The sequence below is a fragment of the Bos mutus genome, chromosome 18, assembly GCF_027580195.1.
Source record: "Bos mutus isolate GX-2022 chromosome 18, NWIPB_WYAK_1.1, whole genome shotgun sequence".
Classification (NCBI taxonomy): Eukaryota; Metazoa; Chordata; class Mammalia; order Artiodactyla; family Bovidae; genus Bos; species Bos mutus.
The window spans coordinates 36,507,844-36,532,330 of NC_091634.1; the positions used below are offsets into that span (position 1 = coordinate 36,507,844).

Here is a 24,487-nt window from a genome sequence, read left to right on the forward strand (position 1 = left end):
TCCACTTCACAGGGTTACTGTGTGAATGAACTGAGCGAAATGCTGGGGTGGTTACTATGTAAAAGTCTGAGCTGTCATCAGTGAAAAGAAACCCAGCATTACTTAAGCCAGCAGAGTTTGATGTGCTCAGTTGTGTCTGACTCTTTGAGACCCCATGGTCTGTAGCCCACCAGGCTCCTCTGTCCATGGAATTCTCCAGGCAGGAATACTGGAGTGGGTAGCCTTTCCACTTCTTCAGGGGATCCTCCCAACCCAGGGATCAAACTCAGGTCTCCTGCATTGCAGGTGGATTCTTTACCATCTGAGACACCAGGGAAGCCCATAGGAGGGGCAAAACCAGGGTGGGCTTTTACGTAATCCCCACTTTTTGCTTTTCAGCAGCATCCTATGGCTACAGAGTTAAGGCAAGGGTTGAATTCAACGAGTCAAAAAATAACCTTTTTCTAAGACCTGACGCCATGGGGAAACCCGGGGACCCTGGCTGGGTTGTGCAGAAAACCAACCAGCGTGTCTGCCTCCTCTCCTTGCATCTTACGAGCCACTGGCTGAACATCGGGGCCGGGCAGCTGGTCCTGGCCTCTTTACTGCTCGGAACCAAAGAACAGGGACCTGACAGGTCTGATTCCCGTGTCTTGGAAGTTTTCCGGGTAGAAAGGCAAGGGACAGGGACTCTGCTACGGGGGTCGGGGTTGGGGATGTCACCACCTTGGGGAGGAGAGGAAAGGCCAGGCGCTCAGCACTTCTGTGTTCACAGCTGCCCATGGTGTCTGCTGCGGCTGTCTCTGGGGATGGCAGCGATGAGAAGGGCGCTCCTGCTGCTGCTCTACGTCTCCCACGCATCTGCCAGTGAGTGTGCTTCTCTCTTTTCTCTTCCGTCACGACTTCAGCTGACTGTGTGACGTGGCAGGGGGAGTCATCCCAGAAAAGGAAACTGTCCTTTTAATGTCCAGAGAGGGACTCGGGGACGGGTGAGTTACGCCGCCTTGCTCTGGGCAGCATGAGTTGGTGGAAGGAACCAGGGGAAGAAGTGGAACGTGGTGGGTGGGTGTAGGACACTGGGCTTGAGCAGTCTGGTGTCAGGACTAGTCCTTGGTGAGAGTCTGGTTAGGAAAATAAAGCTTAGGCTACAGAGAGGGCCCCCTGAGGCGGGCAGAGGGGATTGACATGAGCTCCTGGCTCCCCACTCACCACCCCTGCCCCTGCCCTCCCCAGGATATATCCTCCAGGCTCCATCCTTCCTGAGCCGGAGTCGTGGGGGCGAGTAAAGGGAGGGCAAGATATGTCTTATGTACTTGGGAACCAGGCCTTCCAAGTGTTTCTGTTTCAGCTTCGGATGAAGGCCTTTATCCTTAAACTTTTAACATTACCTCTAAACTGATCCCCAGCTGCAGGGCTGGGCTCAGGGGCAGGGAGGTGCCTTAGAGGCTGCCTGGCCTCAGTCGGCAGAAGTGGCAGCTGCAGTCACCTCCCTGATCCCCAGGTTATAGATTCCAGCCTGGAACAGGGTAGATGGTAGGGCACCTGATGAAAGCAGTCTCTGTGCCAGCTCCTGCCACCCCAGCTGGCTCTCTCCTGTCTTCCTGGAGTTAAATAGGAGACATGAAGGAGCTCCCCGCGCACACGTACACACACACCAAGCAGACCAACCTCCTTCCTGGCCTCCCCCAGCTCCTTGCAGGCCAAGGAGGCAAAAGACAGAAAGGGCCTCTCCGCCCCTCTTAAAAAGCCTCAGGCAAGTGACCTGGGGCCAACATTTCATCTCTGGGACAGATTTCCTCATTATATCCTGGCCTTTCAAGGATCGTATAAGGTCATGAATGAATGAATCAGCCAATTAGAACTCTGAAAAGATAAAAGTCATCGCACACGTATAGATTCTTGCTGCATGAGGAAGGGTTGTTTATGCCTTGCTCACCACAGATGGCCAATATTCTGTGGAAAAACAAACAAACCAGAATTCCTTTCTCTGGTGACCCTGAAGCACCTGATGGCCTTGCAGCCATCATCCTGCTGACAACCAGCTCTGTCACTGTTCCAGCAAAGTCTCCAAGTGTCAGCTCACAGAGATGTGAATCTGATCACACGGTGCCCTGGCATGGAGTGGTCCTTTGATGACTGTACTGAATACTGTCAACTCCAGCATCGCGGTTTGGAAATGCTCTGCCATTGGTGGTCACCTCAAAGGTCACCTCCTGGGGGAAGCCCTCCCAGACTTCATGTTCTGGGCAAAATCCATGTCCCCTCTTCTGTGTACTCTGGGGACAGTCTCTTGTGTCACAGGTCTCTCTGTACATCACTCTTCAGCGTGTCTGTCTCCCCCATGCATTGGGACCTCCCCTGGGGTGAGGACAGAACCCTGAAATCTGTCCCGTTAGCCCAGCCCCGAACTCGGCAGGGCTGTGTGTACAGGTAGATGAATGGATGAAAAAGAAGTCACCAATGTCCTGACCTTATCAGCCAGTGCTACCCAGTAGGTGACACGCAGGGCCCAGGACCACCAACTTAGAAACACACGCTGGGTACTCACGTAGAGGCTACCACAGCAGTGGGGGTAGGTAATGCCATCATCCATTGAGCTAGGCATTATCAGTCATGGGGACACACCTCTCCTCTTGTGAGAGGTGTGTTACCTTACCTCTCATAAAAGGAAACTGAAGCCCAGAGAGGTGAGTGGCTCTCCCCAAGTCCCAACGCACAGGGGCAAACTGGACTTGGGACATGGTGTCCAGATAATAGTTTTAACCTGGCAGACCCCAGAAAGGGTCTTGAGGACTCCCAAAGATCCCAGAGGACACTTTAAGAACTGCTGATATATATGAAAGATTTCAGATAAACAGCTTAGGATAAGCTCAGTGGGACTTCCCTGGTGGGAAGGGAAGGGAATTCTTTTTCACTGAGCCACCTGGAAGCCCCCAGTGGTAAAGAATCCACCTGCTAACGCAGGAGATGTGGGTTCAATCCCTGGGTCAGGAAGATTCCTTGGAGAAGGAAATGGCAACCCACTCTAGTATTCTTGCCTGGAAAAATCCTGTGGATAGAGGAGCCTGGCGGGCTACAGTCCATGGGGTCACAAAGAGTTGCCCCAACTTAGCAACTAAACAAACAACAACAAATCTGCCAAGTGCTAAGCTTGTAATAAATGAGGGTGATCATCGCTAGCCTAACATTTTTAGATTCAAAGATGTCACCAAGGGTCTTTGATGGGGAAGAAGACCTCCTACAAAAATAAATGAGGGTGGAATGGTTATGGCGAGCCAGAAAAAGTGGGGGAAACGGCAGGAGAGCGAGTGGGTCCTGAGGTCTGATGTGGCAGTGGTAGTGGTGGCCACAGGCTCTAGCTGCTTGCCCAGCAGTCAGGCCCCTGCACACCCCCTCCAGGTTGCGGCATCCAGAAAAGCAACATTGCGGTCACTTCCGAGGAGGGTTTGGTCGAAGAGCAGGAGTTCCCGTGGGTGGTGTCGCTGCAGGATTCCCAGTACACCCACCTGACTTTCGGCAGCATCCTCAGTGAGTTCTGGATCCTCAGCATCGCGTCCACCTTTCAGAACAGGCCAGTACCCCAGCTTTGGAGCTGACACAGCCCACCGAGGCGGGGTGGGCTCTGGGGGACTCTGCTTCCTGCTCAGCTTGGGGAAGACTGGAAGGTGGGTTCCTGGTGTCAGGGCAACACGGCTTTTTTTTACCAGCTCGGGGCTTGCCGTGAGCTTGGGGGTCCTAAAATCACCAGCTGCCAGGGTCGGCGCAGTCTGTGTCTTCTCTGCGGTAAGGACTAACAGCTGCACCTCTGTGGAGTGAAAGGATGCGCTTGCCATCCTCTGTAGGAAGGATATTGGCTCCCGCTTTCTGTACTACAGTCACAAAGGCGCTGTCTCTTGACACTGGAGGTCCTTACTGCTTATCTTGTTAAGAGAACTGATAAGAGTCCTAACAAGGAGTCTTCTTAAGGGAATTGATAGGATAAGTTTAAAACACTTAAACCTCAGACCTTAACCATGAGACTGCCATGAATATACACGCAGAGAGAAAAGGCTTGAAGGAAATACACAAACACTTGGAGAGTGCCCATCTCTGGATGCTCAGAGCACCCATGATTCCTGTTTTCGTCTTTGAACTTCTCTGTATTCTCCAAATGGTTTACGGTAAATGGACATTCTTTTAAACCAGATTTTTAAAAAAACACTATATGTGCTATATATATTGCCCTCCAGAGAGGTTGTTTTCTATGTAGTGTTTTCATTACTGCTATTTTCTATCTGATCTGCTGGTTTGATTGATCTCCTTTTTGACTCTGTGTTTTATCAAAGACCATTAAAAAATATCCAGGCGCTAGGACACTTTGCTTTGTTTTCCAATACGATTTAATTCTGAGTTAGATGGCAGGTGAGCTATTAAGGAATTCGTTCATGTTGTCTTTGTGGTCTACTACGAGGTCCATGTGACTATTTTCCATAAGTAAATTAAAAAGTTCCCCTCTGTCCTTGGAATATAATTTAATATATAAAATTGGGGCATGGAGTCTACTTGATCTTTCCTGGGCTGACCAAGGCAAATTACAAACTCCTGGCTTTTTCTCCTTCTATTTCTTGGAATTTAATTCATGAACATTGTGTCACTTGTTGCAATACATTCTTCATTGTAGATTGAATTCCTTATCACCACCTTTCTTTATCTTGTTGCATGCTCTTCTGCTTTGATATTCAGAATAAAACTCCTGCTTCTGTTTTTCTTGCTTTCTGTTTTCCTTTTCATTATATGGCTTTGTTTCATAGGTCTCTTCTAACAGATTTGGAAAGCTTGAATTTGTTTTCTTACAAATGTGTTCATCTTAGAGCTCTAATTTCATGGAAAATACCCAAGTCTTCTGTTTCTCTCTGGATCATCCTCTCAAGACTCTCCCATGGCTGATGCCAGAATTCCTATCTTTTCACTCTTTCCTTCTCTCCTCATGACCACTCAGTGTTAATAGGTTATTTATGTACTTTCATGTCTGCACACTTGTTATTTCATATATTAGCTGTAAATAAATAACCATTTAGACTCCCATGAAAGATGAGAAAATTGGTGTATACAACCCACCTCTGCTTTCTTTTCAATTTTTGTTACACCATTTGATTATTGCCAGGGTTTACATTATTACTCCAACCTATGACTTTAAAAGTTTTTCTTTCATTTTAATTTTAGACCCATAAATAAATAAGCATAGAAGAAAGATAATCAGCCATAACATACCAGATTATCTTCAGGTGGTAGGCTATATGCTTGTAAGATAGAAGAATCTTCAAAGAATGATGGCACAAGTGTAGGGATTCAGAAATGATTTCCTGACAAACCACTATAAAATTGATAAATGACAAGGTCTTACTGTATAGCATAGGGAACTATATTCAATATCTTGTGATAAGTCATAATGGAAAAGAATATTAAAAATAAAATATATTATTGTAATATATTGTATATATGGAATACATTTTATATGTATGAAATATATTTCATATATGAGTGCTTCATGTATTTCATATATAGTCTATGAAATATATTTCATGTATATAATATATAAAATATTATATATATATATATAAACTGAATCACTTTTCTGTATACCAGAAACTAAAACAACATTGTAAATCAACTACACGTCAATAAAACGAAAAAAAAATTTCCTGGGGACATGGTTCAAAAAGGTGAGTAAAAAGCAGCCCTAGGAAGATGAGTTGGATGGAGCCAAAAAATCAATAAACATGAAAATAGGGAAGTGTGAAGCTTCCTCGGTGCCTCAGCTTCTCAAGACCTGCTTGTTCTCTCTCTCCAGGAAGGACGCTGTGGCTATAATTGGTATAGCTAAGATGGATGCAAAACTGATTGCTCATGAAGAGTATCCTATCAACACCATCATCATCCATGAGGACTTCGACAATAAGACAATGAGAAATAACATAGCCCTCCTGAAGACAGACACGGCGATGCAGTTCAACAGCCTGGTCCGGCCCATCTGCTTCCTCGGCAGAAAGCTGAACAGGCCGCCAGTCCTGATGAACTGCTGGGTGGCAGGATGGAACCCCACATCTGCAGTTAATGGCTTCCTTCTCCTAGAGGAGGCTGTGTGTGTGCCGGCAGTGGGGGTGACCAGGATGAACCATTCCAGGGCTTAGCTCAGTAATTCAGGTGGCCTGAGGTTCTGGAGTTGGGCTGGAACCCCCACTGAACGGGTCAAGATTCCCAGCGCTTGCCCTCTTTGAGGTCACTTTTACATTGGGTCCTTTTTCTTTTATCCTTACACCCAAATTGGACATACACGGGTAGCGAACGCCTGAAGTGACTGCAGGGTTACTGAGGGGCAAGGGGACATCATTCCCTGAACCAGAGCTTGCAGTCCTCTTCTCTGAGCCATCCTTGTTTTCTCTGACTCTTGGGAAGCAAACAAGGAAAAGCAAAGAAAGGGTGAACGTTCTCTGCCTGCTTCACACTCAGGTTCTTTGCTTTCACAAAGGTAGTCTTCAGTAAAAAGCCAGACACGGGTTGTGATTTATGAGGAAAAGGGGGTTTATTAGGACATTTCTTACTGACTCCCATTTGGATATGTGAGTTGTAGTTGAGTTGACTTGGGGGATGTCTTCCTGTTAATAATTCTTGGGCTCTCTGTTGCATGGTCCAGACAGGAAATCACATGACAATGAGTATCCTGAGGAAAATCTCCGTGAAAGACATTGACTCGTGTCCCTTAAACATAGAGCAGAAAACAGGATGTGGCAACCACCTAGAGATGGAGACTAACGCTGTCTGCTTGGTAAGGACACAGTGGAATAGAAGCTGAAAGTAAGCAGAGGTTACTTCATGGGGGGCTTGGGGACTCCCCCTGGCTGCGTGTGGTCAGGGACTGTCACTTAGGATTCACAGATATCTCTAGGATGAGCAGGACTTGGCAAATAAGCTCAATAACCCAATAATAATAATAAATACATAATAAAAAATAAAATAATAATAAAAGCTCAATAGCCATCTGCTGAATGGACTAACCAGTCACCATTGTCAGTGTGACATAACTAAGCACGGCTAAGTAACATGTTTTTTCATGAGCTAAAAGTTTGAAAGAAGGAGTCCCAACCACACATGGGGATATATGTTGAGTGTGCTCACAGCACAGGCTCACTCTATTTGGTTTCTTTGGAACCTAGACTGATGCTACTGCTCATCAGTCACTGGGTTTCTTTTTTCCGATAAGAAGCCCTGCCCTCTACCTGGATGTGGGCTGTCCTACTGCCCCACGAAAATGCACAGCATTCACAAACACCTGTCCTTGGCCCTCAGATCTGTACCTGGGGAAAGCGTGGCTTACCAGGGCCACACAGTTAATAAACAGGTCTGCCAGACTTCCAAAGTTTCCCTCCTCTACTCCATCAACCACTTTTCTCAAAATAGTCTTCAGGATTTCCCAGTGGGAAAATTTTTTCAGAGGGCTAAGGAAAAGATTTTTTAAGAGAAAGGGAAAAAAATACTTAGATGTGGACAATTCTTTCTCAAAGTCATTTCATTGCAAAAGCACGAAGGACTGCCTTTCATCAGACAGTAAGTTTGCCCTGCCAAAGCTGGTTTAACATTTATCGAGTGTTCTTCATTGTACTGCAGTGTACAATGTGTACAATGTGACTGCGGGGTCACAGAGTCGGACCCGACTGAGCGACTGAACGGACATTGTACTGAACTCTGTCAGATGCGCGATTGTAGCAACTTCTTAGAGAATGTGTTAAAATACAGAAGAAGATGTAGCTACTTAACAAAATCCTGCCATCAGCCACTCCATCAATCTAGAGCCACACTTCATCAGATCCAGATGCTACCAGCTGTAGAGCACACTATTATTTTATGTAATGTTGAGAAGGAAAAAATGCTGGAAGAAGAGTGAATGGAAATTCTGGAATCAACTGATTAAAAGACACATTCCATTTCAAAGATGGAAAGTTTTAAGAGAATCTTAGATGCATAAGAATATGGTAAACTCCTTACAGGCTTCCCCAGTGGTTCAGCGGTAAAGAATCCGCTGTAATGCAGGAAACTCCAGTTTGATCCCTGGGTCAAGAGGATACCCTAGAGGGAGGACATGGCAACCCACTCCAGTATTCTTGCCTGGAGAATCCCCACGGACAGAGAAACCTGGCGGGCTACAGTCCATGGGGTTGCAAAGAGTCAGACACAACTGAAACGACTCAGTACACAGCACACACAAACTGCTTACAGTCTAAATGATCATTTCTTTAAACCACTCACAAAATTTAGATTGCTTTTTAACCGCAGCACACCTGTAGACAGTTCTTTGCTTTTTAGATTATGCTTAAAAACTGTCTCGGACCATTAAAAAAAAAACAGTGCTTTGTCTAGCTAGAGTCCCAGCAATTGTGTTCTACTGTCCAGGGGTCCTCAAAGCCACACTTCTCACATGTAGAATAATTCACCCAGGTTCAGTGTCTGCTCTGGGCTTCCCAGATAGCTCTGTTGGTAAAGAATCCACCTGCAATGCAGGAGACCCCGCTTCAATTCCTGGGTTGGGAAGATCTGCTGGAGAAGGGAAAGGCTACCCACTCCAGTATTCCCGCCTGGAGAACTCCACAGACTGTACAGTCCATGGAGTACAAAGAGTCGGACACGATTGAGCGACTTTCACTTTCACTTTTCAGTGTCTGCTTTAATGAGTCCCCAGAGATCCAACAAAAGCAGAATCACTCTGAATCCACCCCTCCTTCTTCCCAAACTGTTAGGGCTTTTGCTGAATGTTGAGGTTGAGGGTCGCCCAATGAAAGTGTCGCTCCCCCAGGAGATGAGGTGAGACTGCTCCAGAGGAGCAGCTGGTACTTTTTGTGTCCATTGCTTGAGCTGCAGAGGTCTCAGCCTTAGAGGTTATGGAGAAGAGAAAAAGCAGCGTACTCTGCATCTGAGTGGAACAGCAGCTTGCAAAACCACCCGAGAGCCAGGGATGGCAACCACACAATCGTTTGTCAAACTATTTGTCCTGAATTGCACTCCTTTTCTTCCTCAAGCTGTAAAAGCACAGTTAAAACAAACTGGAAGTGGGTCTGGTGAACACAGTGGAGATTACTCCATGCTTGGCCAGAAACCCTCTGTGCCCCAGGCAGACACAACAGGGCGCAGACGAAAAAGCCTGTTCACCAGTCCCAGGAGGACTGGCCAGAGCTCTGGGATGAAGTTTCTACCTTCTGCTGTTTGGCAGCAAGGGATGAAAACAGTAGAGTGTGAAACGCTGAAAAATTAAGAGTTCCACACTCAAGCACCCCCTTCCATCTGATGAGAGGCACAGAACGAAATCCAGAATGTTATCCTCACATGTGTGTGGCCGTGAGACAACCAGGGAATTACGGCAGCCTTGCCGAGCGCGCCTCCCTGGCCCTGCTTGCGAAGTGGCTCTTGTCTTCTGTTCATTTCTGTTCTGGCATGGCTTCCTCAGAAAAAGGAGGGTTCAGTGATAGAGGCTACAAGTGTATAGACACCCGACCAGCAGGGACTGACGTGACCACTTTTGCACATCTCTGATTCTCATGGTTGAATCTGTTCAGACTGTTTGCCATTGTCAACTGTAAGCCCCCTCCCCCATGCCTCAGTCCAAATAGTGAGAGTGAAGTGTAATCGCCTAGCCTTCAATGATAAACCCACCCCTGCCTGGACCAAGATGGACCACGGGCCAGGGCTGGGGAGCAGGTATTCCTTTAAGAGGAGGCCTGGAGGACAGTTAAGATAAATTATTCCTAGTTGCTGCCTTGTTTCTTTTTCCACATTTCTCAGTTTTTCTTGTAAAAACGAGGGCCTTTTCTCGACACCAGGGTAATAGCAGCTAATTGTTTATTGAGTGCATTCTGTAGGTCAGGCACTGTGCTAGGACCTCTGCTGGTGTTACAGAGGTGAACTGAGTCCCCAGTTTAGCTCAGAGAATTAGGTAACCTGCCAGGGCTACATCTCCAGCCAGGTGTGTCAGGCTCCTGCCCACTCACCTGAAGAGAGATCAGGTCTGTATGGCAGAGCTCCCGAGGCCAGGAGGACAGCTCTCTAGAGTCTTGGATGGGGATGGCGGGGGCAGGGTGCCTCATTGACAGCTGCCAGGCTGATAAATCTGTGAGTCCAGCCTGGTGGCATATGCTCCCCCACTAGTCTGACTCTGACCCTAGCTGGGCTGTGGGTGGGTGTGAGCAGCTTAAATCGAAACAAAACAGAGAAGAGAAGGGGGAAAATGGGCCCATTCCAGGCCAGAAAGAAACAAAATAACATTTGAGGAGTGAGAAACCAGAAGAGAGGGAGGGTTTATTCAAAGTCCTAGAAAGGGGCAAGAAAATGAAGTGGGAACTAGGAATCTACAAAATAATTTGTATGATAAAAGGAAAAGTCATCTTGTTGGAATTTGTGGGGACAGTGGCCTAGATTAGAAACAGTATCTTATAATTTACCTCATTTCTAGTGAGAACCAGCAAGAACAGGCCAGAATAGTGCAAAACTTTTCTAGAAGAGAGAGTAAATAGCACTAGGACATACTTTTTAAAAAGAGAGAGAGAACGAGTTTTTTTCCTAAGACCTGAAGCCTTCTGTCCTTTATCACAGGGGGACCCAGGAAACCCAATGATGTGCCAGCTGAAGGAAATGAGTCTGTGGGTGCTGAGAGGAATCCTGTCCCAAGGAGGGGAGAAATGCCCTGGCCTGTTCCTGTACATCAGGGTGGAAGACTACAGCGACTGGATCACGTCTAAAACCAGGAAGACCAGCTCTCCCCTGTCTTCCTTCCATCACTGGGAGAACCCCAGTCCTTTACCCAGCTACTCATCACGTGATCTCGTGACACAGAGAAAACAGGCTGGGCTGAGCCAGCTTGTGTGGCCCCGACTATCCTTCCAAGGACAAGAAAGGTCCACCGTGCATTCCACGCGTTCACTGCCAGACAATGGCACTCAAATGAGTCTAGACTTCCGGGAAAAGGGGCGGAGGGAGCCAGGCAGGTCTGAGATGGCCATCCAGCCCACGTACTATGACTACTACGGTGGGGAGATCATGGCGTCTGCGCCCTCTTCAGGCCAGAACAGGTTACATCAGCCCCAAGAAATTACCTTATTTTTTCTTTGCGCTCGTTTTCTTTGGTAATGGGATCTTCGTCTAGGAGCTAGCCCTCCAAACCGAAGAGGAAGCTCAGAACGCTGAGTGCCAGGCATTCACCATGCTGTTTCGATGTCTCTTTTTGAGAGTCGCGCAGCTAGACTGCCGTGGACAGGGCCGCGCTCAGACTTGGGCCGGCTCCCTCTCCTCTAGCCCCACTCCCGCGAGCGGGAAGGTCGCTTTCGTGTGTGCTTGTGAACTAAACGTAGGCTAACAAGTGTCAAACCATTAGAGTGCCCTGTGGTTCTTTCAGTGTTCACGGGTTCCCGGGGCCAGGCTGTGAAAACACTTCCCCAGGGGGCTGAGGTGGCCTGAGAGGTGACCAGCAGCCTGGCTGGAGAGTTGGGGACCCCAGCCAGCACAGGGAATAGTGAGCGGACCCCATGACTTAGACAGGAGCTAATGACTTTAATGGATCACTTTTGGTCGGCAGCCGTAGCTTCCTTCTGGCTATTTCCCAGGGCCGGAAATCGCCTGCAACTGCTCGTTGGTGGTTTTCATCTTACTCCAAGCTTTGCGGTAGCCTTTCAAGGACATCTACAAAAGAAGAAAAGGGGAGGGGGGGAGAAGGTCATTTGAGACAAACGGATGTGCCAATCGTACCCGCATCCAGCCCTGTGATGGCGCGGATGACCTTGTGTTGGGCGCGGTGTCTGCATGCAGGTGGTGGCCCCGGCCACCTTGGGGCATCCGAAGATTCATTGTTTCTGTTCAGTAAAGTGAGAAGTTGCAGGCTCCTCCTGTGATTCTCTGCTACTTCTTGGCCCCAGATATGATGGGCCTATGTTTGGACCCTAGTTTATTATCCTGCTGCCAAGTGACCACGGGAAAGGGAGAAAGAAGCACCCTGGAAAATGTACCTGGTGTTTACATGCCAGGACGCTAAGCTTCCCAAGTGACCTGACTGGGTTTTTGCGCTGCTCTTAGGATGTCTCTAGTGTCCTGTGTGTGCAACCTGGCCTGTGGCAGTCTCAGTGCTTCCCTTTTATCTTTTTTTTAGACGGCAGCGTTTCATTTGCACTTTTCCTTTTTCTTCTCCACAGCTCACAATGGGCAAGGGGGCTTCCGGGCACACTGTACCGTATGAAAAGGCTGCGGATTTAGTCAACGGAAAGACCCATGTCAACTGTGTAAATGCATGGAATCAGGTTCTGAGTGATATTAAAATCCATTATTATCTCATTTTTTAAAAACCTGGCTTATCCATGTATTAAATAGCAATCACTTAATTATCCATGGTGGGGAGAGGGACTCAAAAGCTTCCAGAATTCAATAAGAAAATAAGCAACTAAAAACACACTATTGCTACAGTGTCTTCCTGATAACCTGAAAAGGCCCTGTCTCTAACAAGAAAAAGGAGCTTTAAGGAAAAAAATTTTTCAAAAAGCCATCTTTTATTTGGTGTAAGCGTTGAAGCAATGACTGAGATTTCTCACAGACTACACTTCCAAACACCTGCATTCTTAGCTCAGAATACAATATCCTAAACAAAAGATGGGGGGTGGGGGCAGTGCATAAGACATTGAGGGGTCTTGGGACTCACCTCTGCGATCTCCACTTTCCTCTCCCACATCCTGATGGTCTTCTCCAGGTCCCCGTTGCGGATCTTCTCCCGGATGTATATCATCACCTGTGGAGCTCGGAACTCAGACAGCTGCTTCCGGAGCTGCTTGTTCAGAGCCAGGGCCTTGGCCCGGTCCTGGGTGGGGGAAGGGACCAATTAGACTGTGGGGCTCCCTTGGCAGTTCCAGCCTCCTGGGACTTACTGGCCCTGGCAACTCCCCCTACTTTCAATGTCCTTCTAAAAATGTTTACATTTTCAAAGGAGTGGGTGAAATCACAAGATTCTGACTCTTTACAGACCCTGACATGTTTGTCCAGTTCAGAAACACTAAGTGCAGTCTACACAGTCTTTCTTCCTCCCTTCCTTTTTTCCTTCTTCCTTTCCTTCTTTTATTAAGGAATGTGCTTTACTTTTGATTGCTTAGGGGCTTTTTTTTTTTTTTGCAAAATATACATAACATACTATTGCCCGTTTTAACCATTTTTAAATGTACAGCTCTGTGGCATTCAGTATATTCGAATTGTTTTGCAGCCTTCATCACAATCTGTCTGCAGAAGGTTTTCATTTTCCCCAACGAATCTCGGTATCTATTAAACACTTAACTTCCCATACCCTTCCCCAACAGGCCCTGACAACTACCATTCTATTTTATGTCTCTATGAATGAAAAAAAAATTTTTTTTGGTCTCACTGTGTGGCTTAAGTGAGCTTAGTTCCTTCGACTGCTAGGGGATTCCTTCCCCCATTCTCTATGAATCTGACTACTCTAGATATAAGTGGAATCATACAATAGTTGCTCCTGCATGACTGTCTAATTTCACTTAGCGTAAATGTCTTCAGAGTTCATCCATTTTGTAGTGTGTCAAAATTTTTTCCTTTCTAAGGATGAGTAAAATTCTGTTACATGTATGTACAGCTCATTTTGGTTATTTATCCATCTGTCAATGAACACTTGAATTGCTTCTATGTTTCGGCTATTGTAAATAATGCTACTACAAACCTGGGTGAACAAATACCTGTTGTTCAAGTTCCTGCTTCCAAATTATTTGGGGTATATACCTCGAAGACAACTTGCTGGATCATATGGTCATTCAGTTTTTTTGAGGAATCTGTCTTTTTAAATTTTATTTTTTTAAATTATTATATAGTAAAATTAACTAGTCCTTTTCTTGAGTGGATTTTGAATTAGCATTGTCCTTTTAACAATTGTTTTGAATAGGCAACACATTCAATCCAAATGGTATAAAAATACAATATTGTGAAGTTAAAAATAAAATAAAATAAAAATAATTGCTGCTACACAGTGGAATTTTACCTAATAGATTCTGTATTCCTGGGGTCATTCACCAGCATATAAAATATATTCAGAAAATATGATTTGAAAAGAAAAATGAACTGATCACTAAAAAAAAAAAATGTACACAATGACAAGCTCCCATCCTACCCCTTGTCCCCAGCCACACAGGTCCCCTTCCAAGAAGCATATACTGCTTTTAGGTTTCCTGTATCCTTCAAGAAATCTCTCAGTTCAGTTCAGTCGCTCAGTCGTGTCCGAATCTTTGCAACCCCATGGACTGCAGTACACCAGGCTTCCCCGTCCATCATCAACTCCCAGAGCTTCCTCAAACTCATGTCCATTGAGTCAGTGATGCCATCCAACCATCTCATCCTCTGTCATCCCCTTCTCCCGCCTTCAATCTTTCCCAGCATCAGGGTCTTTTCAAATGAGTCAGTTCTTCACATCAGGTGGCCAAAGTATTGGAGTTTCAGCTTCAACATCAGTCCTTCCATTGAACACTCAGGACTGATATCCTTTAGGATGGACTGGTTGGATCTCCTTGCAGTTCAAAGGACCCTTAAGAGCCTTCTCCAACACCACAGTTCAAAAGCATCAATTCTTCTGTGCTCAGCTTTCTTTACAGGCCAACTCTCACATTCATACATGACCACTGGAAAAACCATACCCTTGACTAAATGGACCTTTATCGGCAAAGTAATGTCTCTGCTTTTTAATATGCTGTCTATGTTGGTCATAGCTTTTCTTCCAAGGAGCAAGCATCTTTTAATTTCATGGCTGCAGTCACCATCTGCAGTGATTTTTAAGTGCCCCAACCCTCAAAAAAAGTCTGTCACCGTTTCCATTGTTTCCCTGTCTATTTGCCATGAAGTGATGGGACCAGATGCCATGATTTTAGTTTTCTGAATATTGAGTTTTAAGCCAACTTTTTCACTCTCCTCTTTCACTTTCATCAAGAGGCTCTTTAGTTTTTCTTCGCTTTCTGCCATAAGGGTGGTTTCATCTGCATATCTGAGGTTGTTGATATTTCTCCTGGCAATCTTGATATGTTTGCATGGATAGAAATCTCTATATTTTACCTTTTTTGACCCAAAGAGTAGCCAATTCTATTCACTTTTTAAAAATATAATAACAGGAAGATTATTAATGAAGGGGTATAAATCATTGTTTAGAAGTATAATAAAGCCTGCAGTTTATCAAGCACCTTCACATACACAACTCCTTTCAGTTCTCAGTGATCCCAGGAGGTAGGAAGGAATCACTAACTGAGACTCAGAAACATTAAGTGATTTGCACAGAAATCTCACAAATTTTATCACTCTCAAACACCTGCTACCAAATTCCAGATTTTCTCAATGTTAAAGTAGATGGTTGTGAATATCTGCTTTGAGCCTCAGTTTCCTCATCTAGAAAACAAGACTAGTCAGATAACCTACATAATGGTTATGAGAATCCAATGAAACTCTTAAGTGGCTGTCAGCTCTTAGCATAGGGTATGGTACACAGTCAGTTCAGTTCAGTTCAGTCGCTCAGTCGTGTCAGACTCTTTGTGACCCCATGAATTGCAGCACGCCAGGCCTCCCTGTCCATCACCAACTCCCGGAGTTAATTCAAACTCAGATCCATCGAGTCGGTGATGCCATCCAGCCATCTCATCCTCTGTCCTCCCCTTCTTCTCCTGCCCCCAATCCCTCCCAGCACCAGTCTTTTCCAATGAATCAACTCTTCGCATGAGGTAGCCAAAGTACTGGAGTTTCAGCTTTAGCATCATTCCTTCCAAAGAACACCCAGGACTGATCTCCTTTAGAATGTTCTGGTTGGATCTCCTTGCAGTCCAAGGGACTCTCAAGAGTCTTCTCCAACACTATCGAGTTCAAAAGCATCAATTCTTTGGTGCTCAGCCTTCTCCACAGTCCAACTCTCACATCCATACATGACTACTGGAAAAACCATAGCCTTGACTAGATGGACCTTTGTTGGCAAAGTAATGTCTCTGCTTTTGAATATGCTATCTAGGTTGGTCATAACTTTCCTTCCAAGGAGTAAGTGTCTTTTAATTTCATGGCTGCAATCACCATCTGCAGTGATTTTGGAGCCCCCAAAAATAAAGTCTGACACTGTTTCCACTGTTTCCCCATCTATTTGCCATGAAGTGATGGGATCAGATGCCATGATCTTCGTTTTCTGAATGTTGAGCTTTAAGCCAACTTTTTCAACTCTGCTCTTTTCACTTTCACTTTCTGCCCTCAGTAAATTTTAAGAATAATGATCATACAAAGTTGTATCAATTCAATACACCTTCAGCAATATAAACATGTCTGCACACCGATGAGGACCAGAAAGAGGAAGGAATAACGAAAATGTATGCTGCATGAGTAAGGCAAGAGCCAAAGGACCCCTTCCCTTTTTGGAATTAATTTGGTTTTAGTACAATAAGTAGAAATCTGGGGGGAAACAAAATTAGAACATACAAAATTCTCCTAAAAGGAATTGGCATCTCTTGGGGAGCCTCATACTAAATCTGGGATCACTGGGATACTTTGAAATAATAAACTCAGCAAATGCACCCCCTGGAGACATTTTGCGGTGTGGGGAACCGGCCAGTGGATGGTATTGTTTCACCTGCCCTAGGGACCAAGCAGGTCTTTATTGGCCTCAATAATATACTGGGCTTCCCCAGTAGCTCAACTGGTAAAAGAACCCACCTGCAATGCAGAAGATCCTGGTTCGATTCTTGTGTCGGGAAGTTCTCCAGGAGAAGGGATAGGCTACCCACTCCAGTATCCTTAGGCTTGCCTGATGGCTCAGACGGTAAAGAATCTGCCTGCAATGGGGGAGACCTGGGTTCGACCCCTGGGATGGAAAAATCCCCTGGAGGAGGGCATGGCAACCCACTCTAGAATTCTTGCCTGGAGAATCACATGGACAGAGGAGCCTGGCGGGCTACAGTCCATGGCATTGCAAAGAGTCAGACACAACTGAATGACTAAGCACAGACCAGCAATAATATACTAGTGCTTGTTGATCAGTCTTTCTTAAAGATTACTCCTTTTCTTTTCTCCTCCATCTTAAAACTGAGACTCAGAAGCTTCTCAAGCAAATCTCCAGGTAGTTGGTAAATAGATTCAAATCTGCTCCCCATGAACAGCAACATTCCAGGGGAGACACTCTGAGGTGAAGAAGTTGATCTAGCATGAAGCTGGTCTCCAGCAGGGTATATAGTCTCAACTCTGCCGGCTTTTATCTCTAAGAGATTTCTTCAAAGCATCAGCTTAGATCTCTCCTAGATCATAGGAGAGGCAATTCTGCTGCTCATTTCCACACTTGTTTCTCTCCCAGTAGGGAAGCTGGGAGGTACAATCTCTGTACAAGATAATCTCTGGCACCGTCACATTTGAGAAGCTGAAGAAGCCATGAAGTCACCATCACCCATTCCAAAATCCCAAACCTTAGTGGTGGTTTTGTAGGACAGGAAGAAAGAGGACTGGATCTTCCAGTTCTGAGAGTTCCTTATCCTAGACACCTTTGCTGAGCTTTTCGAGTGGGGCCCCAACAAGGGTCCTCCTGCCTGGGGTTGTTGGAGCCAAGAGAATGAGAATGCATTCACTTCAAAAGCAAAGGAAGGTTTTCTTCTTTGATTAAACAAGTGAGATTTAGGAGCACCCACTCCAGAGTGTACCGCTCCCAACAGGCTGCTTTATGGGGATCTCTATTCACTTTTATTTATCCAACTTTTTTCTCCCCCTCAACAAATCTTGAAGAATCTTCTGTATCAGCACATAAAGAATTTACTCTTTTTAAACAGCTGCATAATTTTCCATTGTATGGATGCACCATAATTTAACAAGTCCCCACCCACAGTCACTTAGCTTCTCCATCTCTTGTTACAACAAACAGTGCTGTTTTTACAAATCTTCGGGGTATACGTCATTTTGTAAAAATGCAAATATATCAGTAGGATAAGCTACTGAAAGTGAAATTGCTTATTCTACGGCAGTGGTTCTCAACCAGAAGCTATCTGCCCACAGGAGACATTTGGCGATGCCTGGAGACACTTTTGCTTGTCATAGTTAGGGGAGTGCTACTGGCATCTAGTAGGCTGAGGTCAGGGATGCTACTGAATACCTTACCATGCCCAGGACAGACCCCACAACAAAGAAGTATCTGACCCAAAATGTCGGTAGTGTCTAGGTTGAGAAACTCTGTCCTAAGCATGTGAGTGTACACAATTTATGGTGCTAACTTGCCTTCTGTTATAATGATCAAGCCAATATAATTCTGCAGCAGTGTTTGAGACTGCCTGTTTTCCCTGTTGTCTCAACACAATCTTACTATTTCATCTTTGTTAGTTTAATAGAGGAAAAATGGTACCTCATTATAGTTTTACTTTTTCTGACCTTTATGGATGAAGAGGAACATTTTTAATATGTTTGAGATTTTTTAGCTTTTTGTAAACTGTTTAAATCTTTGGCCTATTTTTCCTACTTTTTGTGAGATTTTTCCTATTAATTTCTGAAATGCATTTATGTTTTAAGAAAATTTGCTCCTTGTGATCTTAGATACAACATTTTCCCAGTTACTTATCTTTTGGCCTTACTTATGATGGTTTTTATCATGCAGAAAAATTTTTATTTTTATATAGTTGACTTTATTGATTTCATGGTTTATGGGCTTTACATTTTAAATGTCTTCCCCATTCCATGATCATAATAAAAATGTTCCCACTATATAAATTTAGGACTTTAATGGCTTTATTATTTACATTTAAATTAATGATATGACTGGATTAATTTCACCATTACATATAAGTTCCAAGTTAATTGTTACTAACTGAATAATCTGTTGTCTTTTATTACAATGTCACTTTTATCATAAACTAAATGCATCAATATTAATGCATACTTGGATCAATTGGCTTATATTTTTTCTTTGATCTTCTAGTCAATTCATGGTCTTTTTTCTTTATGGTCCTGTTTTAAATACTGTAACCTCATGACATGTCTCAGTATCTGGTAGGGCTAGTGTCCTCCTTATTAAGAATTTTAATTTTCTTATTTTTCCAAAAGAATTTTTGAGTCAGTTTATTTAAATCTTTCAAAAACTTTTGTTATTTTAATTGGAATACTGTTATTTCACAGATCAACTTAAATAGAACTAATGTTCTTATGATGCTGACTCTTCCTAACCAAGTATGTTATTTTGATTCCTTGCTTCACAAAACAATCACCATCTTCCGACACTGGCATCACCTGGGAACTGGGTGAAAATGCAGAGTCTCAGGCCATCTATCCAATTGGAATCTGCTTGTAACAAGATCCCCAGTTATTGATTGTCTTCTTCTGGTTTGAGAAGTGCTATTTTAATTCAGTTTAAGGCAACCTAATAAAATTAATTTTTTATTAACTTGTTTTCAGAATGCAGTAAAAATTTGTCGGGAAGTGTACAGTGCATACCTACTATCTGTTTAGCATGACACATGACTGTGTGGGGAGACCTAAAAGTATATTCAGAACCATCAGTGGACACTCTTGTGAGGATGATGATTAGAGAATACCAGAGATGAATATAATGAAGTAAGAACTAAAGCATTAAGTACTAGCTATGAGGGGTATGTTCAGAAAAGCAGGAACTGCAATCTCACCCAGCACCCCGCTTGAAGAGCAGGGTGAAACTACAGGAAAGGCAGGCCACTGTTCCCATGCCCAGCTCCAGGGCAGTGGTGCAGGGGAGAGGCTGTAAAACAAAGAGCTCCGGAATGTGGCCTAAGAAATGAACTTTACTTGGAACAGTGTGGGGAGATCATGCCTAAGGACTTTGTGGGAAACAGTGGAGGTCTTTGGGGCGAGTGGTTAAGATCAATCTGATAGTTCCATAGAAGTAGCAACAAGCAAAAAGTAGATCAGTTAGATCTTTAACTTAACCAGAGAAAGAGACAATTAAGAAGAGCCTTCCTGAGAGCCTCTTGGACTCAAGGAGATCAAGTCTGTTATTCCTAGAGGAATCCAACCATGAATATTCATTGGAAGGACTGATGCTGAAGCTCCAATAATTTGGCCACCTGATACGAAGAGCTGATTTATTGGAAAAGACCCTGATGCTGAGAAAGATTGAGAGCAGGAGGAGAAGGGGGTGACAGAGGATGAGATGGTTGGATGGCATCACTGACTCAATGAACATGAGTTTGAGCAAACTCCAGGAGATAGTAAAGGACAGGGAAGCTTGGCATGCTGCAGCGCATGGGGTTGCAAAGAGTTGAAACAACAAATATGGGGTTAGAGCAAGCCTCAATGACTGGCAATGCTTTACCCCTGTGATCGAGCCTGATGTTAATTAGATCAAGAATGTGGAGCAATTAACGTCTCAGGGTGTTAAGGCAGTAGAGCCATCAGCTAGTAATGAATGGAGGCTAACAGCTACGTGTGGTACCAATAGAGGCAGACCAGCGAGAGGTTTAGCTGGAAGATGGAAGAGTCAAAGAGAACTCAGCTGAAATCACCCTGGTTGTCAGGGAGATAGAATCCATGAGCTGTACCCTCTGAGGAGCCACATCAGAGGCTACTAACAGCAGGAGAGGGAGACTTTACCCAATAGTGCAGCCAAATCACTAAACAACAAGCAAAAATAATAACAAGACCAAGATATTGTTGCTAAAATATATTATCTAAAATGTCCAGTTTGCAAGAAAAAGTATGAGATAGGAAAGAAACAAGGACATGTGATCCACACAGGGATAAAAAGAGGCAACATAAACTGCTTTTCAGAGAATCCAGAAGAAGGGCTTGGCAAAGTCTTCAAAGCAGCTATCATGAAGATGATAAAGAAACTCAAGGAGGGAACTTCCCTGGTGGTACAGAGGATAAGATTCCTCCTGCCAATGCAGGGGACAGGGGGTTGATCCCTGGTCTGGGAAGATTCCATATGCTAAGTGGCAACTAAGCTCATGTACCACAACTACTGAGCCTGTGCTCTAGAGTCCATAAGCAGCAACTACTGAGCCCACATTCTCAAGCTACTGAAGCCCATGGACCTAGAGCCTATGCTCTGTAACAAGAGAAGCCATTGCAATTAGAAATCCTTGAAGAGTAACCCATGCTCGCCACAACCAGAGAAAGCCCATGCAGCAACAAAGATCCAGTGCAGCCAAAAATAAATTAAATAAATAAATCTAAAAAAAAAAAAAAACTGGGCAAAGGTCTTGAATAGACATTTTTCCAAGAAAGACAGACCTGTAGCCAAAAAGCATATGAAAAGATGCTCAATGTCGTTAGTCATAAAGAAATTCAAATCAATACCACTTCCCACCTATTGCAAAGCATTGAAGAAAACACCTGAAAACAACAAGTGTTGGTGAAGATGTACAGAAATTGGAACCCTCACACATACATTTTTGATGGGAATGTAAAATGGAGCAGCCGGTTTGCAAAACAGCTTGGCAGTTTCTGTAAATGTTAAACATAGAGGTACTATATATATAGGGCTTCCCTGGTGGCTCAGTGGTAAAGAATATGTCTGCAAAGCAGCATGTGGGCATGCTAAGTCTCTCCAATTGTGTCCGACTCTTTGTGACCCAATGGACTCACCAGGTTCCTCTGTCCATGGGATTCTCCAAGCAAGAATACTGGAGTGGGTTGTCATGCCCTCCACCAGGGGATCTTCCCAACCCAAGGACCAAACCCACGCCTCTTACATCTCCTGCATTGGCAAGCAGGTTGTTTACCACTAGAGCCACCTGGGAAGACCCTATGCTGCTGCTGCTGCTAAGTTGCTTCAGTCGTGTCTGACTTGTAGAGACCCCATGGACTGCAGCCTACCAGGCTCCTCCATCCATAGGATTTTCTAGGCAAGAGTACTGGAGTGGCTTGCCATTGCCTTCTCCGGAAGACCCTATGAGAAAAGGCCAATTCACAGAGACACGAAGCTGATTAGTAGTCACCTGTGGCTACCTAACAGAAGCAGAAGATATTAAGAAGAGATGGCAAGAATACACAGAACTGTACAAAAAAGATCTTCATGACCCAGATAATCACGATGGTGTGATCACTCACCTAGAGCCATACATCCTGGAATGTGAAGTCAAGTGGACCTTAGGAAGCATCACTACAAACAAAGCTAGTGGCGGTGATGGAATTCCAGTTGAGCTATTTCAAATCCTAAAAGGTGATGCTGTGAAAGTGCTGCACTCAATATGCCAGCAAATTTGGAAAACTCAGCAGTGGCCATGGCACTGGAAAAGGTCAGTTTTCATTCCAATCCCAAAGAAAAGCAATGCCAAAGAATGCTCAAACTACCGCACAGTTGCACTCATCTCACACACTAGCTGGAGAAGGAAATGGCAACACACTCCAGTATTCTTGCCTGGAGAATCCCAGAGATGGAGGAGCCTGGTGCGCTTCCATCTAAGGGGTCACACAGATTCGCACACTACTGAAGTGACTTAGCAGCAGCAGCAGCACACGCTAGCAAAGTAATGCTCAAAATTCTCCAAGCCAGGCTTCAGCAATACATGAACTGTGAACTTCCAGATTTCAAGCTAGTTTTTAAAAACGGGAGAGGAACCAGAGATCAAATTGCCAACATCCATTGGATCATCGAAAAAGTAAGAGAATTCCAGAAAAACATCTATTTCTGCTTTATAGATTATGCCAAAGCCTTTGACTGTGTGGATCACAATAAACTGTGGAAAATTCTGAAAGAGATGGGAATACCAGACCACCTGACCTGCCTCCTGAGAAATCTATATGCAGGCCAGGAAGCAACAGTTAGAACTGGACATGGAACAACGGACTGGTTCCAAATCAGGAAAGGAGTATGTCAAGGCTGTATATTGTCACCCTGCTTATTTAACTTATATGCAGAGTACATCATGAGAAATGCTGGGCTGGATGAAGTACAAGCTGGAATCAAGATTGCCGGGAGAAATATCAATAACCTCAGATATGCAGATGACACCACCCTTATGGCAGAAAGTGAAGAACTAAAGAGCCTCTTGATGAAAGTGAAAGTGGAGAGTGAAAAAGCTGGCTTAAAGCTCAACATTCAGAAAACTAAGATCATGGCATCTGGTCCCATCACTTCATGGCAAATAGATGAGGAAACAGTGGCTGACTTTATTTTGGGGGGCTCCAAAATCATTGCAGGTAGTGACTGCAGTCACAAAATTAAAAGACACTTACTCCTTGGAAGGAAAGTTATGACCAACCTAGATAGCATATTCAAAAGCAGAGACAGTACTTTGCCAACAAAGGTCCGTCTAGTCAAGGCTATGGTTTTTCCAGTAGTCATGTATAGATGTGAGAGTTGGACTATAAAGAAAGCTGAGCACTGAAGAATTGATGCTTTTGAACTGTGGTGTTAGAGAAGACTCTTGAGAGTCCCTTGGACTGCAAGGAGATCCAACCATTCCATCCTAAAGGAGATCAGTCCTGGGTGTTCATTGGAAGGACTGATGTTGAAGCTGAAACTCCAATACTTTGGCCACCTGATGCAAAAAGCTGACTCATTTGAAAAGACCCTGATGCTGGGAAAGATTGAGGGCAGGCGGAGAAGGGGATGACAGAGGATGAGATGGTTAGATGGCATCACTGACTCAATGGACATGAGTTTGGGTAGACTCCGGGATTTGGTGATAGACGGGGAGCCCTGGCGTGCTGCAGTCCATAGAGTCACAAAGAGTCAGACACGACTGAGCAACTAAAGTGAGTGAGTGAGTGGTTGGCGGGTGGGAATGAGGTGAGGTAAAATGAAGGACATCTAGTGGATCCGGGGTTTCTTTCTGAGGTGATGAAAATGTTCTAAAATATTCAAGCTGATGGTTATGCAAGTCTGGGAATATACTATAAGCCACTCGAATCTACACTTTAAATTGATACATTATTTGATACATGAATTAAATCCCAATTAAGCTGTTTTTTTAAAAGTTAAGAAAATGAAAATATACTAAGTAGTTAATGCCAGGCTTTTAAAGATTGATCTCACATATTACTTGTCATCTAAGAAGTATCAACCCAAACAAAGAAGGACCACAGGAATTCCACATAGAGAGAACACCCAGATCTTTGCTTTGACTTTGTTACAGGCCACTCTGTACTGAGACCAGCTTTTTTTTTTTTTTGCAAAGGTTTTGGACTCTCCACCAAGAATACGATGCGGATGCCATGGCAAAACTGAGTCAGATACAGTAATCCTGTGGCTTCAGGACTGTTGTAGGCAGTGTCAGGGACACTTCAGACTCATTTGAGACAATGATAGTAATAACTGAACAGGTGGATGGTTGTAAGAGGTTCACAAAGCACCCTGTCTGATCATCGCAACAAAGGCTGTGACATCTTTTGCCTGGATGCGGAAACTGAGTTCTGTCTACTTCAAAGGCTTATTCAAGGCTAAAGACTGGCAACACCAAACTTGATGCCAGGCTTTCAGAATACAAGTCCAGGGCTCATTGTCCCCCATCTTCACCCCCAAAGTCCCTTTTGAGAATCCCAGGTG

General features: G+C 44.5%; 2 protein-coding genes across 4 annotated transcripts in view; one reads left to right on the top strand and one right to left on the bottom strand.

Moving 5' to 3' along the window:
• Positions 1–760: 760 nt before the first annotated feature.
• Positions 761–11,132, top strand: PRSS54 (serine protease 54). Its single transcript, XM_005899901.2, is given in 6 exon segments — positions 761–796; positions 798–846; positions 3,379–3,550; positions 5,810–6,068; positions 6,653–6,784; positions 10,597–11,132. Coding segments are annotated over 6 exon segments (1,182 nt in total). The 3' UTR covers positions 11,131–11,132.
• A 115-nt stretch (positions 11,133–11,247) lies between these two features.
• CFAP263 (cilia and flagella associated protein 263) overlaps positions 11,248–24,487 on the bottom strand; it is a 30,652-nt gene continuing 17,412 nt past the window's right edge. For 2 of the 3 annotated variants that reach the window (XM_070388340.1, XM_070388341.1), the window contains exons 8-9: positions 12,686–12,841; positions 11,248–11,679 (exon numbers count right to left, since the gene is read on the bottom strand). In XM_070388340.1, the coding sequence (XP_070244441.1) occupies positions 11,593–11,679; positions 12,686–12,841 (243 nt within the window). In that variant the 3' untranslated portion in view covers positions 11,248–11,592. The remainder of the gene's footprint in view (positions 11,680–12,685; positions 12,842–24,487) is intronic. The other variant, XM_014479465.2, reaches the window with a different exon arrangement.